The 16,751-nt window shown below is 42.9% G+C and overlaps 1 protein-coding gene across 5 annotated transcripts in view; it reads left to right on the top strand.

Annotated features, from left to right (window-relative positions):
- Positions 1 to 16,751, top strand: part of RABGAP1L (RAB GTPase activating protein 1 like) — a 559,138-nt gene that overhangs the window by 472,418 nt on the left and 69,969 nt on the right. The window contains exon 1 of one of the 5 annotated variants that reach the window (XM_019501855.1): positions 15,270 to 16,204. The exons of the other annotated variants lie outside the window; for them this stretch is intronic. Within the exon in view, the coding sequence (XP_019357400.1) occupies positions 16,094 to 16,204 (111 nt within the window). The 5' untranslated portion in view covers positions 15,270 to 16,093. Of the gene's footprint in view, positions 1 to 15,269; positions 16,205 to 16,751 lie in introns of those variants that run through there. 5 annotated transcript variants of the gene reach the window in all.

Below are 16,751 nucleotides of genomic sequence, written 5' to 3'. Positions count from 1 at the left end.
GGGCTGGGGGGGGCCCCCCCCCCAATTTTTCCCCCCCCCCCCCCCCCCCCAAATCTGCTCAGAATTTGGACAGTCCTGGACTATGTGATAGATTATAGCACACTAAAAGGATAAATAATGTACATGGTGAATTCTCAGCTGGCTGGGAATTTATTTAACCATGTACATAGCCACCATTGTGATGAGTTTTGGGTGGCTTACATTCAATTTAATATGAACAAATGCGAGTCAGAAGAATTTATTTATAAAGCTTGTCTTGCTTTAAAAATGGTCAGGAGCAACACTCTGAATTGCTTTTAGAAACAGGTGACCAGGGCAACAAGAGGATTGCTGGTTTTCTGTACTCACAGTGGGTCACCCTCCTCAAGACTTGCACATTCACACAGTACCATCTTGTATTTCAGCACTGAAGTTTCAGAGCTCTAGCTAAACATTAGCGTGGTCTGTGTCACTGAGGAAAAGTCACTATCCTGTGGCTTAAGTGATAAAAGGCCCTATTGGTCATTATTGCTGTTTAATCCAAGTGTATGTCAGTATAGCAAGAGGAAGGTGTGATTGTAGCATGGGTAAGTGTGTATATGCTACTGTTAGTCTAGCTATCCTGGGTAACAATAGCAGTGAGGCCATAGCAGTCTGAGCTTCAATGTACAAGCCCTGTCAGGATCCTAGGATCATACTTGGGTTACTGGCCCATGCGGATGCGCATGCTGCCATTTATCTTTCCTTCTCTTTTATGTTACAACAAAACTTTCATTTCTCTGTATTGACATGGCTTAAGAGTCCAGCTGCAATAGAAGACAGTTCCAAGACTAAGCAGTATTGACAGAAAAAGGACATACCATGTGCTCCTAGTTGAAACCTGTATAAAATAAATGAAAATTAATATATAACATTGCCCATCAAAATGATCTTCACATCATTGCAATATAAATAAATACACATTGATAAAAAGCACTGAGATGCCAAATAGGACTTCCAGCCTTTACTTTACTGGAAAATATTTTTTTTTTTTTTACTGATATTGTTGTTATAGTATAGTGTTATTCAGGAAGCCAAGCCCCTTACTTTGATATTCTGGGTTTTCTCTGTTTTATCACTGTAAGTACTATTAGCAAAACATCAATTATTTTCTCTTTTGTGACACCATCAGTTGAGAATTCAGCCATATGAAAGGGGCTGTGGCTGGCACTTGCTGCATGCAGTGTGTGAGGACAGTCTAGGTCACATGCTGGCTGTGGTGTGTGGAGCTGGTCTGTGGACCCTCCTGACCCACAGATCAACCCTGGGCCTCATTTGGCCCACAGGGCTAGACGAGTTAGGTACCATTGTCTTGGAGGGCTCCCTCAAATCCCTGTAGGGTTGTTAAGGCTATTTGTAGTCCTCCATGCTATTATGATGACCATAAGCAAGACATTCCACTTCAGGTCATCTGCTCCAAAAGAATATATGCTGATGTAGGGTTCCAGTAAAACAACCAGGCTGGGTAGATTTAACTCCCTCACCAGTTTCATAGCATAATTAGAAACCAAGTCATTCTCCCAAGAACAAAACATGAACAGTTTGTAAGATGGCAAACATTGTTGCCATTCACTATGCCACATACACACAGAGCCAGATTTACATTACATGGAGTCAGCCACATGGGGGGCAGCAATATAATTTCTCCTTTTTTACATTAAGCTTAATATTCACTTGAAAGCACCTCACTTTCCTTCATTTTCTGACCAGCAGTATCCATTAGTTTACAGCAGTGCTGTTAGAGGTCCTGTTTGACCACTAGGATTTTTTCTTAAGGTCCCAAATAGAGCCAAAAGTGAACAACTGAGGACTGAGACTGATTTTTTTTTTCCCCCCTCTTAAATTTTAATGGGGATCAGAGAGTTGGAATCTAATAGAATGCAAACCTTCTGCATACAAATTAATGTTAGACAGGCAGTGCCACATTCTTATGATTCTTACTCATCCTTCAAACTGACTGGTAGAAGCAGAAGAGCAACTCATGGTTAAGGGAATTTCATCAGCATGAAATATAACCAGTTTTGAAATAAATGTCATTTCAGGTGCACAACTGCCCCAGAATTTTCCTGTCATATTTTCCACTTTAATTGTTTCAGTCTCTCTCTTGCTTTGGGACAGACCGGCACAAACAGTGGAAACGATGACACTAGCCACACATAACATGTTGCGGTACACAGAAACTAAACATCATCTTTAGTTTTTCTCATTGTTTAGTCATCCTATGTATTACTTTTAACAATAGAAAGTAAAATCATTTTAGAAAAAGTTTGATTCTTAGGTTGTTGATAATGTCACTTTACAAATCAAAGGAGTGTATTATAAGATCCAAAGTCACCTCTGAATTATACCAGGGACTTCTACTGGATACAACGTGGGAAGTGTTTGACATAAGTTCTCCCTCTTGTAGAAGATATTGAAATTCAGAATAGGATTAAAGGTTATGTCTGTGTTGTACTTTTAGAGCTAAGTACAGACAGTCAAAAAGCCCGAGGCTGAATCAGCTCAATTTTAGCAGGTTAGTCTAAGCTGCATAGATTGAACTGACAAGCAAGTGAACAGGCATTCATTTTTGATTCTGGAAATGCACCCACATGACTTCAGTGATCCAGGCCAGAAGTCAGAGAGTGCTAGAGCACACCTCCCTGCTCAACTGGAGCAGACAGCTTGGGATGAGACTAGCCAACCCATGCTGCAAGGGGAGGGGGTGTTTTGCAAGGGAGGTGCAAAGCATCCTGGGATGCTGGAGGACTGTGTGTTAGACTTGAATCTGGAGGGGATCCAGGACAGAAGTTCAATAAACCAATTTAACCAAAGTTGGTTAAGCCTGATACAACATCTATTCAGGTAGATTTTAAGCCTGTTTCAGCCATTTTGAAAATGGTTTGTGCGCACTGAAGTTCTGTTGTGTTAGACTGGAACCGGTTTCCGATCACATGTGCCAGTTGTCATGGGGTGAGGTCACTAGAGATGGCTGTGATGTCTTTAGGGTCCTGTAACCATGCCAGCTTCACCCTTTGGATGCCCTCTAGTCTCAGCTGCCACATCTTGTTGGTTAAAATAATAAGTTGGGAGGCTGCCCACAAGTTTGGGTGGTCATGGTCCTGCTAAACCCCACTAGATCCTGCTGTCCTTGGATTCCTTGCCAGGACTTACTCAAAGTCTGTGCTTCAAGACACCCTGAGCCTTATGGGCTAGATGCATGGCTCTAAAACCACGCCTTTACCACACCCTATGCCTCACAGATGGCATTTAGACATTGTCTCTAGCGATGAGGAATGAATTTAGTTCAGCCTCTTGTTGTCCCTGGACCCTTAGCATCAGGAACTGCGCCCCCTGGTGCTGGGTCTCTGTATGGTAGTGTGCACCAATGTGGCCTCTTCCTCCCCAACAGCCTCATTCTGGTCCACCAGGTTAAACAACAACAGAAATATAAGCCCCTGGGCTAGAACCAAACAATAATAATACCAATAACACTGGAGGCCACACTCTGTACCTTTAAAAGGGCCAGTTTCTCCCTCAGCTGTGTGTGCCTCCTATCCCCAGGCACTTTAGGAGCTCCTAGTGCCTGTCAGTCTTACCTGCAGCTAGACAGGCAGCTAAGCATTTCCATGGAGCTTTTATGCATGAACTGACTACCTCCAGCCTGGGCCCTGGGGCTTATATGTGTCCAGGGCCCTGCCTTCTTCTGGTCAGCTGACTGGGTGCAGGTGCGGGCTAATTTCCTCATTAGCCTGCTGCCACAGTAACCTGCACCTGTGGGGTTTCTGCCTGGCTGCTAGGGCCCTCTCTCTCTGCAGTTTCTTCCCTTAAAGGAGCAGGCACACCTTAGTGCCCTGCAACACCACTTAATATGTAATTTCTGTCCTTAGCCTAAGGCACAGCCCTGACTTGGGTTGCTGTGGAAAAGACACCACACTAGCCAGAACTCTAGGATTTGCTGAGCCTCTGGAGAGCATGTATGTAGTATATCCACTGTGTCAACTTTAATGAGGCATGAGCCTCATTTACATGTTACATTTAGGGTGTGATTAACCAGTTAATCATGTCTTAAGTGATTACCTGGCCACACAATTAATAGTGCAATAAAAAGAGAAATACGTTACAAAGATTTTGTGGAATAGATGTGTAATAATGTTGTATCTGCTTCTTAACATGCCATTAATTGAACATGCGGCTAGGGGCTCTGTGGCTAGAAGCCCCATCAGCTGATCAAAGCTCCCAGCTGGGGGAGGGACCATGTGCACCCGCAAGCCTGGGAGCTCCCAGCTGACGCTGGTGCCAAGCTTAGGGAGCACATGCTGCTGTGTCTGGGAGACCCCTCGTAGACCTCTGCAGCTGCAAGACTGCAGCTGACACAGTGTCCCAGGCGTAGGAGCTTGGGAGCTCTGTCAGCTCAGGGGGCTCCCAGCTGCAGGAGCTTGGCTCTTGCCAGTGCATGTCCCCCTGCACCAGCAGTAAGGTGTGATGGGATCTGATTCATGATCCCACAATCATGCTTTCTGCTATGCATGTACTTTTTTTTTTGCCAGCCAGCAGACATGGACATAGTATTCACTTTAAATAGTTCAACTGGTACCTCTTGCTGAGTCCTTCCACCTGGATGCAAGAGGAAGTTGCTGTATTACACCCTCATCTCTTTCCTTGCGGGTATCTGTGCTAGGCTGGACACTTTCCTTTTCCATGAAAATTGGCTAAAGATAATATAACAGTAGTCATAATACAGATGCTATTATCCAGATTGTATTTTACATAGATAAAAGACAAAATGGTATAAGAAAAATGAGAACAGTATATGTAAGTGTTTAGAAATGTCTTAATTCTCTTTGATGTTTTAGTCTGAGTAGAGAATTATTTAATTTGCAGGCAAATAATTGCTTCAGTAAATTGTGTAAGACCTTCCCTTCCCTTTCTCCCCCTTCTCCTGTACATACCACCCAAGTCCAAAGATAACACTGGTAAGAGTTAAATTAAAAAAGTATATTTAAATCATATAAAAATCTGTAGTGTTTTTAATTGCATACATTTTATTAAAGCACTGGGTAGAATATGTGGTTTCTACATTGTGTAGGAAACTGGCTCAGTATAATTAAGGATTGAAGTAACTTGTCTACCGAGACCCTCTGAGGGAATACAAGCCTTTGAGGAGAAAATAGACCTGGTTCTGAAATCTTTCTTTCATCAAAGTATGGGCTACTTTCCTTGTGCTGTACTGATGTTCAGTGATGAACTGAGACTTAATAGCACAGGATAATTTGAACCTCAGATCAGGGGCCTCGAACTCTTTCCATTGTGCAAGCATTGCATTTAAACACCGGTAGAGGCTGAATTTGACGTTTCTTTACTCTCGTGCTTCTGCACCACGCAGCATGGCAGTGTTATTTTGTATAGTTGAGGTTTCTGTCTCAGTGGCATGCAGTGGTCGTCAACAATGAGTTGTTTTCCCAGACTTCTCTAGTACTCCCCAGCCAGGACTGCATCTCAGTGGCAAGTTACCCCTTTTTTGTTACCCAGTCAGTCTGGTTTAATCAGATTTCATTAATCTTCTACAACTGCCTTGCATTTCAGTCATTGTTCCACTCATCTTTGTCTCATGTATGTTTACTTGGTCAAACTACAGGTTTACCATTTTCTGTAGGTTGCCTTTAGAAGATACCCACTTTATTGCTCCTTGGCTGTGTAGAGAAACTTTGTACCTTTTCCTGTGTGGCTCTTCCTGCTGATGGTCCATCAGTGTGATAGACAGTACTAGACTGAGAGTTGTTTCAGATGGTAGACATCATATCCCACTTTGTGGTTCCTAGCCACTGCTGTAAGCATCATCCTTCATATGCTTCATGTGCAAAGTCATATGATTTTTCTAGATCTATAAAAGCCAAGAAGCTCTCATATAGGTGATCTAAGGGTTTCTCTGTCATCTGCTGAATCACAGACATGACATCTGGGTTTCCTTATGAAAGCCTAACTGTTCTTTTTCAAGTAAGAGTTCAAGCACTCAGCTAATGATAGTATCCAACACATTCCAGTATCCTTCTTCTTCATGTAACATTAGCTTTACCACACAATGATGTCTACAATCATGGATGTTTCTCTTCTCATATACTAGGACCATGATAGAGTTGCACCAGTGTTCAGGAAATCTCTTATCTTGTCATATAATTTTAGCCCTTCTGGTCTTTCATTTTATCTCTCTGTTGCCCAGAACTCTCACCAGCTCTGCTATTATTTGATCAGGTCAAACTACCTTGACATTCTTAATTTTTCGACTACATACATCTCTCACTTCTTCCTCTATTATATCAGGTTCAGGTGCCACGTTAGGTTTACATGTTGGCAACTCTGCTTCGAATGGGTTTGCTACAGTTAGCAGATTCAAATTATTCTGTCCATTTCTTCACTTGACTGTTGCACATGTTTAGTCATTCTTGTTCTTCCTCATCATTGGTTCCCACCTAAATTTTCCTAAGCTGCCTAGGTTTATGCCTAGATGTGTATACATATCACCAGGACCAACATCAGCTGTCTGGCATCATCTTGTGCAGCATGACTCTTTAAAAAAGATAAACATGTTTTAAAGGATTTATTTTTAAACTAGAATAAACCATAACAGAGCTGTTCATCTGGTGGCTCACAGGTTAATACCCAGCCTGCAGGCTTCTGCCTGGCCACCACTTCTGCTCCTGCTGCTGCAGTCTTCAGGCTCAGGTGGGGGTTGGCTACCACCCCTGCATAGGAAGCGTACCATCATGCCTCTTTTTGGAGTCATGAATTAAAGCGGTTTTGCTAGCCCAGCAGAACCCATATGCTCTGTGTGAGTGCCAGGATTCTCCCGCATGCTTGGCCCTCCAGCCTTCCCCGCCCCTCCCCTCGTGCTCCAGTGCAAGAGTCAGTAGCAATCCAACCCCAAGATTCAAATTTTATATAAAACTTGTTGTGGTATGAGGCACCTCAAACAGGTCAACCAAATAAATATTTAATAAGATTCCTCTACAGCGTCCTGTTTCCTTGTGCAGTGTGGCAGTCTGCCAGTTTATAAACAGTCTGGGGAGAACATGACAGATAACCTCAGAATAATAATACATAGCAGTTTACATTTTCAATGCACTGTGCAAACATTAGTCTCCCTGTGTGCTAGGCAGGTATCATTAACTCTATTTTGTGAATTTGAGTGGTCCAAATAGTTTGAGGCCACACAGGAAGTCAGGTGCAGAATTAGGATTAACTCTGGATTCCTGAACCCCAGTCCCTAGGGTAGTTTTACACTCTGCTACAAAGCAGTGCCAGGTAGAGATACCTGTGCCAGCTTGCTCAGAGCACCAGCTTGTTTAGAGTAGTTGGGTACTGCAGCAGTATAGTCACAGTAGCACAGAACTTCACCCAGGCTACATTGCAGAGAAGCAGGTAAAATAACCTGGGTAGAGCAACCCCCTCTGGCTGTACTGTTCTTGGTATCTGAGCTGGCTTATTTAGAGCAGTGATTCTCAACCTCTTTTGTAGCAGGACCCATTTGTAAACATTGATGGCCAGTCCCAACCCAGTTCCCCTTGCTCCTGACCTGCTGCCCCCTGCTCCCAGCCCCACCAGTGTGTGGGGCAGGGGGGGTGGTATGGGGGGCCCCAAGCAGCGCCTTGCAGGCTGGTACTCTGCCAGCCTGCAAGGGAAAGCCACATTTTCCCATGTTTTTCCTCCTTTAAAGGAGAATCAATCGACTTTTAAATTTTTGTTCAGGACCCTTTCATACATTCTTGCGAGCCACGGGTTGAGAAACACTGATTTAGAGCATGGGTGGCTAGCCCACAGAACACATGCCACAAGTGGCATGTGGAACCACTTTGCATGGCATACGGCATATTTTTATTGGTAAAGGTATCATGAATGTATATGAACAAGTCATCACTTGAGCTTAGCCAAAATGCTGAGAAATGATTCAGCAGGGAGCATAGGCAGGTAGGGCAGGAAAGAGAGAGCAGAGCAACAGATCAGGCAGGGGAAGGAGATCAGAGAGGTAGTCAGGGAGGAGGTGTGGCTTACCTAGTAGCACACCTGCAGAAAAAGTTGGCTTCCACTGGTTTAGAGGTAGGTCAGGTACCTCTATGTGGCACTGCCGTGTGCAGTCTAGATGTACCCCAAGTCTTTTCATGTTGATGATCCACTCTGTAAGCTGCTGTTAATACTAATAATATTCATCCTCAATTTTTGTTCATAAACTCAGTGTGCATCTGAGTAATCTTAATGCATGGACAGTAGTAGCAACATAGTTATATGCTTATGGTACCACTTGAAAGGAGCCCAAACCACATTTAAGTCTGTTGCTTTGCTCAGATAAATCTTATATAATTAGATTCTACTTATTCCAGCTTCTGAGGAGCTCCCTCCAAAATAGCACAGTTTAGTGCCTAGGAGTCGAACTGTGCTGCAGTCAGTTTAGGTCAGGCTGGAGTCCATTAAAACATTTCTATTACAAAGCATCACGGTGCTACAGTTTTCTAGGAAAAAAATAGATTTGAGCCTCAATTTAAAAAAACCCAACTATCAGCTGGACAATATTGCCATTTTAAAATAGTTTTCAATTTGAAGATGATTGTTTCAGCGTATTTATTATGAGCACTTACGTAGCTTTAAGTGTTTAAAGTGCTGTGTGCACATTATCTAGCTCTTCAATTAGTATCTCCTGCATATACATACTGCTATTCTTTTTTTTTTTTTTTTTTTTTTTTTTTTTTTTTTTTTTTTTAACAGATGACACATGGATTTTTAATGCCTTGCTTGTTTCCAGGATTGACTCAGTCAAAGCAGGTTTTGTTTGGAGTATGTCAGGTTTTTTATCTGCCCAGTATCTGAGGGGAATTCTGTGGTGTAAATTACTGCAATCCAATTTAACATATATCAGCTATCCTGTAACATCTATCAGCTAGAACAGCCCTTTGCTTATTAGAATAGCATAACTGGGTTATCTCTGGCTGTTGCAAGTAGAAACATTCATTGTTTAGTTCTGCCACCTTCCCTCATTCTTCTTTAGGCAAAAGTATGCCCTGTTATAGTTTATATCATGATTTCAAGGGTCTCATTTAGGAGTATAGGTTCCATCGACTTTCAGTAGGATTTGTGCTCTCAAATTCCACGACCTCCTTAAATCCCATCCAACAAGTAGGTGGATTTTGGGGGCAAAGATTACTTCAGACAAGAGAGTGCTCCAGGTATAGACTTGAGCAGATAATGATTTTTAAAAAAATGTGTGCTTTCAAGGGACAGAAGGAAAATGCAAAGTAAGAATTAATTTCAAACCATTGTTTTCCTGAGCAATCTGTGTAGGGGAGATGGAAAGTCAAAAACTAACTGCTAATGCCTTAGAACAAAAATAAAATAGAGAGTAGAGACCAGAAATGCCAAATATTTAAACTCAATAAAGATTTAATTCAGTTGAAATCAAGAAAAACACATGTTTTCATTGAAAAGGCAATAAAATCTTCTAAAATGGACAGAGCTGAAAGTTGATGGATGTCAGCATGTAGTATGGTTCCAACGTATGCAACCTTTAAACTGCTTCAGTTCACACCACTTTTCAGAAGCTGAACTGGCTGGATTAGTTTTGGTCAGGTTCACACTCATCAAATTCCCTGGAAGTTTCAGCTAAAAGCAATACATGGGATTTCAGGTTAAGTTAAAGCCTGAACAGTAATAACCAGTCCCTGCAACTTTACCCTTTTCTTCTGCTCCCACTCCTTGCCCAGAAAAAACACCAGAATTAATTGAGGATTATTTTTTAAGGCAAAAGGCATGTGGTGTGGGATGGACCTTCAAGACCTTTTTATCTTCAGTACCCTTGGATTGCCATCAACTGGCCTACTGTCTCTCCTGTGTCCCAGGTGCCGAGGCAGGTGAGAAGCTCTGCCTTCTACAGACCTGGAAAATTCTTCTGGGGGGCTGGGTGGAGGTAAATCCTTAGACAGCACTAACTGCACTGGGAAGCTAGGTCAGTGCCAGTTTTCTGTGTGGAACTGTGATTTGAAAGAGGTGATAGAAAGAGTGGGAATTGTTTTATTTTTTAAAATGCTTCCTTTTAGCCTACGGTAAAGGCCTGAACAAGTTCGAAAGGCTTTCTCCCCCTTCATGCTGGCTTTTTTTCTTCCTACTTTAAAATAAGAATGGAGCAATGCAGGGAAAAATTCTCCTCCTCCCCACCCACGCATATAATAAATAATTCAAACAGCACAGTCAGAGCACAGGCATAAAATAAAATAAAAAAAACAGAAGTTTTAACCTTTTTCCCTAAAGCATGCTACAGATTTAGAGGGGGCGGAGGGCGGGGGGTGGAGATGAGCATTCCAGGGTTTCTGGCTTGCTGGCAAAGGTCCTGCCTCAGCAATTCCAATCCTGCTGACCTCTGCTACCACCATAAGAATACTATTTAGTCTGTCATGTAGATAGGCTTAGCTGGCTTAAATCTGTAAAAGTGAGCACAGAACTTTGCCTACAGTCAAGTCGTATTAATGCAGTGTGTTTGGCAAACATTGGGAATGTCTGTGCCCCAGAGGCGCTGAGTACATGGGGGCTCAGGGGACTGCAGCCGGGGTCCGCTAGCTCTGACTGCCACCTCCACCGATTGCTCCCTGCATGGGGCAGGCAGCGGAATAAGGTCCCTCCCTGCCCCCTTTGCCTAAGGGAGCCATGCTGGCCGGCCTCTGGCCACGCCCCCAACCGGCCACTGGAGCAGTGAGGCGGGAGCAGCTCTGATGGGGCAACAGCCCCTGTGATGGTGTCCCAGGAGCACAAGCCTCTTCCTGGCAGTGGGGAGCTGCACTGTGGGCGGGAGTGGGGTGGGCACAGATGCCACAGACTGTGTGAGGCGAGCAGTGGCACTGGGGCTCAGAGGGGTGGCCACAGCTCCCCAAGCCTTCTGTAGCGCACCACCACCGCTCGCTCAATGCAGTCAGCAGCAGCTCTCCCCACTCCAGTCCCACCCACAGTGCAGGCCTCCTGCCAAAGAGTCTTGTGCTCCTGGGACACTATCACAGTGCCTGCTGCCCCATCAGGGTCACTCCCCACTTGCTGCTCCAGCGGCAGGGGTGGGTGTAGGAGCATGGCCAGAAGACTGGCAGCACGGTCCCCTTTGGTGAAGGGGGCAGGATGGGGGCTTATTCCTCCTCTCACCCCACATGGAGCGATTGGTGGAGGCAGCAGTCAGGGCTAGCAGACCTTGGCTGCGGTCCCCAAGGCCAGAGGGGTAAATAAACCACTTTCACATAAGGGGGGCCATGCCAGCTGGCCTCTGGCCATGCCCCTACCCCTGCAGCAGCGAAGGGAGAGCACCAGGCAGGCCCCAGCTCAGGTCCATGCCAGTGGGACAGTGAGGGTGGAATTAAACCCCCTCCCTGGCTAGGGCTGGGGCAGCCCCACTCGAGATAAGCAGCGATGCGGGGGGTTGAATGTCTGACAGGGGCTGCTCTGCGCCAGCCAGGCAGACCCCAACAGGTTCCAGGGGGAGAATAAATCCCCTCCCTGCCCCCTTCACCTCAGGGGGCCATGCCAGCTGTCACCTGGCCATGCCCCTGCTCTGCAGCGAGGTGGGGGGACCTTGACACGGGCTGCTGCGCCCTGGCCAGGCAGACCCCAGCTGGGGTCCATCCAACTGGGACAGGGGACGGAGGGGGGAATTAAACCCCTGTCTCCATTTGCTTCACGCTGCTGTGGGGGCTGGCCACACCCCCACCACTGGAGCAGCAAGCAGAGAAAAGCTTGGCAGGGGTTGCTGTGCCCCTACCTGTCCAGCCCTGACTGAGGTTCATGCTGGTGGAACAGGGGAGGGAGTGGGGAATAAATCTCTTCCTTGCCCCCTGTGCCTCAGGGGGCCATGCTGGCCGGTGTCTGGCCACACCTCACCCCTACTCTGGCTAGGGAGCAGAGGGGCGTGGCCAGACCTGCTCCACTGGAGCAGAGAACACAGCCCAGCCCAGGGCTGAAAAGCATGCTGGGATGCTGGGGGACTCTGGTTTAACTTAAACCAGGAAGGGGTCTGGGACAGACATTACATAAACCAGTTTGACCCAAATCACTTAAGTCTGATACTACATTCCACCAAGTTTATCTCAAACTGGTTTCAGCCATTTTGAAACTGGTTTATGTGCACTGAACTTATATTCTGTTACAGGTTTAAACCAGTTTCTGCTCACTTAAACCGGTTTACTTGTCACTTCTGGCTCTAGCCTTTCTCGATGGCAGCAATATTGTCCTCATTTGATCACAGATTTTCAGTGCTGAGGGCTTTCCTGTGACACCTGAAGTCATTTTATTCTCCGTCCAAACAAAGGGCTAACTTTGTTGTTGTTATGCTTAATGTTGTTCTCGTTGAGTCACTAATTACCAGCAATCCCTTTTGGGTAACAAGGAGGATGGAAGTGCAGGGAGGGTAAACAAACTTTCTATTGTTATCAGCTCATATCCATTTTAATGGTTGTGTTTGAAACAAATCTTTGCATATTATTACTTGGTAGGAAGGTTAGGAAAAGGATGCCATTGTTTATGCTGTATCTGTTGAAAAATTGTGTTAAACTTTTAAATGCCATCAAATAACACATCAGGTGTTCTACAAATAGGTGTGAATTTCCTTGTCTGAAGCCTGTTACAAACTTTCCAGTTTCATTAATGCATGAAATGCCAGTAATGGTGACTGAAGAAACTCCAAATTCTGCTTCATATATGAAAAGGCAACAGTAAATGCTCAGCAACAGTGTAGAAGACCCCTAGCTAGTATACTGAAGAAAGATGCCTTGTCATATGTCGCTGCTTGCAGGACAGAAGGAGAGAATTTTATCCAGTGAGTAAGCAGAATTTTGCTGCACTAACTAGATATAGAGAAATCGGTAATTTTCCATACATAGCTTCTCTTCTTCCAGCGTGTGTAAAATCCTGATAAATGCAGTTAGGTTTTTTACATTAGCAAAGTAGTTTCCGGTTCTCTTCTACTCATCTTTTGGCTAATACTGCCTTCCTGTTTCCCCCTCACCACAGAAGTGAAATTTCTTACCAAATACACCACTTTGGGGATGTACTTTAAAACCAGCTGTAACAAAAACTGCTTTACCACTCCCTTGATGACTGGTGCAATACCCAACTGACATTGTGCAGAGCAGCTGTATTTGATTCAAAGGAGAAGGAACGTGAGCTAGCACTGCACGTGGGTTTTACATCGTGTGCCTGATATATTATTCATCAGAAGTGCTTAAGAATCCTTGCTGATGAGGCACTCGATACTCAAGCTTAGAATACCAGTGTGGTCAGGCCTGAAGAGATCACAGGCTGCTTCCATAGAAATATATACACGCCCCGCTTTCCCGATTTCAGTGAAATAATAGTCTGGGTACACAAGGGTCATGTCCTATGGACAAGAGAGATATATGTTCATCAATCAAATTAACTTGTTTGGGTTAGTTTAACATGATAAAACCTCCATTAGGAATCAAAATGGGGTAAGTAGTTAATCTCAGAATATGTAATATCCAAGTAGAACATGTCCAATGTGCAAGCCCCTGGTTAAAAATATGAGGGTCACATTCTCCTGTCAGGTACGTCAGAGCAAACGTGAAGTAGCACATTAAGTCAGCGGAAATATTTTGTAACGTGACAGTAAAATGGAGTAGAACATGACCAATAATTTCTTAGTGGCATACATTTCTGGTTAACTGAAAAGATTTGCTTATTTGAATTCTGTTAGCTGCTGGGTATTATTTTGCATTTTTGCAATCCTCACATCCTTCCTTAACCTCAGATTGAAATTGCACTCTCATTAACACAGGAATGTTTGTTGTTGCACTGTACATTTGCTCCCTCTGTGCATACATGGCTGTTCAAATGCAATTCCACTCCCTGTACACAGCCTCTAAGCAGCTGCCAGCAAGGAGTGTGGAATTATGGGAAATTACTTTCTTTACCTCCTACAACAGGTGCCTTTGTTGGCACACCTCATATGCAGACATTATACATGCACTCGCTGAGTCACTATGTTGAGCAAGAAGAACCGGCTTCCACCAACTTCACGTATTGCTGCCTGAGAAAGCTGAAGCCACAAAGCAGAGGAGGACAATACCTGTTTAAAGTACTTTTGAAAATCCAAAGTGATTTTTGTATATCAAGTCAGTTCTAACTGATGGACTTTTGGAGGAAGAAATTATTTCCTGGATTTCACTTTATCTTTTCATCTGTATCATCTCTGCCGAAGGGATTAATTACAAGGAATATTACAAGGTATCATCATCCTAACAAAGCAGAAATATATGCCACAAAACTGCACTGCAGATATACTTCAAAGGAAAATATTTTTCTTGCTCCTGCAAGGGTTAAACTGATCAGAAGCTGTCCTAATCTCAAGGATTTCACCTAAAGTGCTGCATTTTTGTTTGCCATAAGCCTATTAGAATTCTCTTCTGTTTCCTAGCAATAACGTATCATTTTCCCCCTATTTTAGTGAAAGCAATGTTGGTTTTTAATCCTGAACACTACAGCTGTTGCTCAAGTTTCTTATTCAAATGCAAATAGAACCTGGTGATGTTTAAATATCCATGAAGTCTTTGATGAAGATATTCAAGAGAAACAGGAAAAAAGAAGAGCAAGGTTGGTCTTATCCTGTTTGTTCTGGAAAGCAAGCGTGTGACCATATGCTACTGGCAATTTGGACTGGAAAGCGTCACAAGGTTTATGGCAACCAGCATTTCCTCTAATTTGGGACAAATGCACAGTTGAAATGGTGTTACATTTCTCAGGCTGATCAGAGTTTTCATCACTGGAACAAAATACTGCTGGAAAGGATCAAAGTGTAATGGAAGAGACTAAATAAAGGCACCAAGCTATACAATTAATTGTGTTAATTTCCCTTGGATTAGTCTTCCTTGTAAAATGGATTTTAAAATCCTTCTTCTTGCTTTTTTGTAGAGCTACATTTAAATTTTGATAAACTTCAGGTTTTTGTATTGTTTTCTAAATGCATTTTTTTAGCTTTGGTATGTTGGCTTTTATTGTCAGATGGAAACTTACGATAAATGATTTGGCAAGTAAGATTCTCAGGAAGCAGCTCACTGGGCTACTGTATGAAATCTGTTTGAGACTACTGGACCATAGCAACATATTACGTTTGTAACTGAAAGCAAGACCAGTCTGGGGTATTTCATTCTAAACTCTAGAAAAAAAATCTATTTGAATTTCTCTCATTTTTTTGTTTTAACAAAAATGCTTGCTTGCTTTTTTAGAATATAATTTGCTTAGATAAAACTGGATTTTTCATTATATTTTGCATCTTTGGTGGCAGTTTTTTGCACTGAATTACAAGAAACTAACTTCTGTTAGCTTTCCAAAGTATATATAACTGGATTTACATGTAATTTAATATAAATAGAGTTACCTATCAGGTTCTTTAATTTTAGTGTAGCTGTTTAAAAAAAAACCTTACATGGCACAAAAAACCCTACCCAAAACTGCACAAAAGAAGAAGTGGCTTTTTTAAAAACACTTCTGAGGATAGACTTGTATACTTTTGAAAAATTCCAAGGAAAGCATAAAAGAGCTCATCATACACTCCTCCTCTATGAATCTGCTGAGTAAGCATAACAAGAAGTTCACTAGAAAGCCATATTCTCTCAATAAGAATTGTCTTCCTGAAGATAAATACTGGTTTTGAAGAATGAATTGTTACAAATATTTTTGGGACAAAGAAGGAGCAATTTCAGTACTACCTTCAAGAACTGAGGGTTTAGTGTTTTGTTTTTAATAGTAATCTGGCTGCTGCCTTTCACATTCAGCATATTGCGAAAATTGCATCTTTTCCCAGGATTTCAATAAATGACTTTTCCAAGTTCTCTGTTGAGGGAATGAATAGGTGTTTTTGATGTATACATTTCCTGCAAAGATAAGAGGGATCTCCAGGGGCCAGCTACATACAGGAGCTGCTTTGATTTGCTGATCTTTTTTTTTAATGACACTCCACCCACTCTAGCTTCTTTAGGTGGGTGTGGGCAGCCAGCAAAGAGCTGAGTTAAGGTTCATGGTTGGATAGTGAACCTGCTGCTGGTAACGGGAGCTTGCTGACAAAATGATGGAAGAAGTCTCCATAATGGTGGCTTATGACGCCCATGTTTTTAGCCAGCTGTATGATGAAGATTTTTTGGCCAATCTGGTGGCAATCAGCAAACCCAAATCTGTGGTAGGTGCTGCTGTTACGTTTGTAAACTACTGTTGATTCTTTTACTGTAACACGTGATGGTGATACTTCTACTATAACCTGCTTTGTCACATGCTAACTTACAGTAGTAGAGAAATTATTTTGTTCCTGACAATGCAGTTATTTTAAAGAGTTGTATAAATGTCAATCTGAGTATTGCCCATAGGTATTGAGAAATATACGTAGTAATATCAATAGTAATAATTTACAATAACAATTTCAGCTGTTCATACTGTGTTAATATATTTCTGAGATACTGAGATTAGGAGAGAAGGAATTGCTCAATAGAAAAAGCTAGTTTTATGGTTGTGTATGATATCTGCTTCTCTGTGCTATGTATGGTTTTGAAGTATTCTGACCTCCCCAATAGAAAAGGGGAATTGAATTAATTCTTTAAAATAATCCCAGTTGTAGTAAATGATCCCAACACTTCTAGATCTGCTCACCTTTTAGGAGACTCAGAGCCACATTTTCAATGCATGCCTCGATTTTTTTGGTGTAGATCAACATTGTTCCATTGATTTTTATC

Source organism: Gavialis gangeticus, unplaced genomic scaffold, assembly GCF_001723915.1.
Source record: "Gavialis gangeticus isolate Ggan-Ray unplaced genomic scaffold, GavGan_comp1, whole genome shotgun sequence".
Lineage (NCBI taxonomy): Eukaryota > Metazoa > Chordata > Crocodylia > Gavialidae > Gavialis > Gavialis gangeticus.
This window is presented reverse-complemented; position numbering and strand designations above follow the sequence as displayed.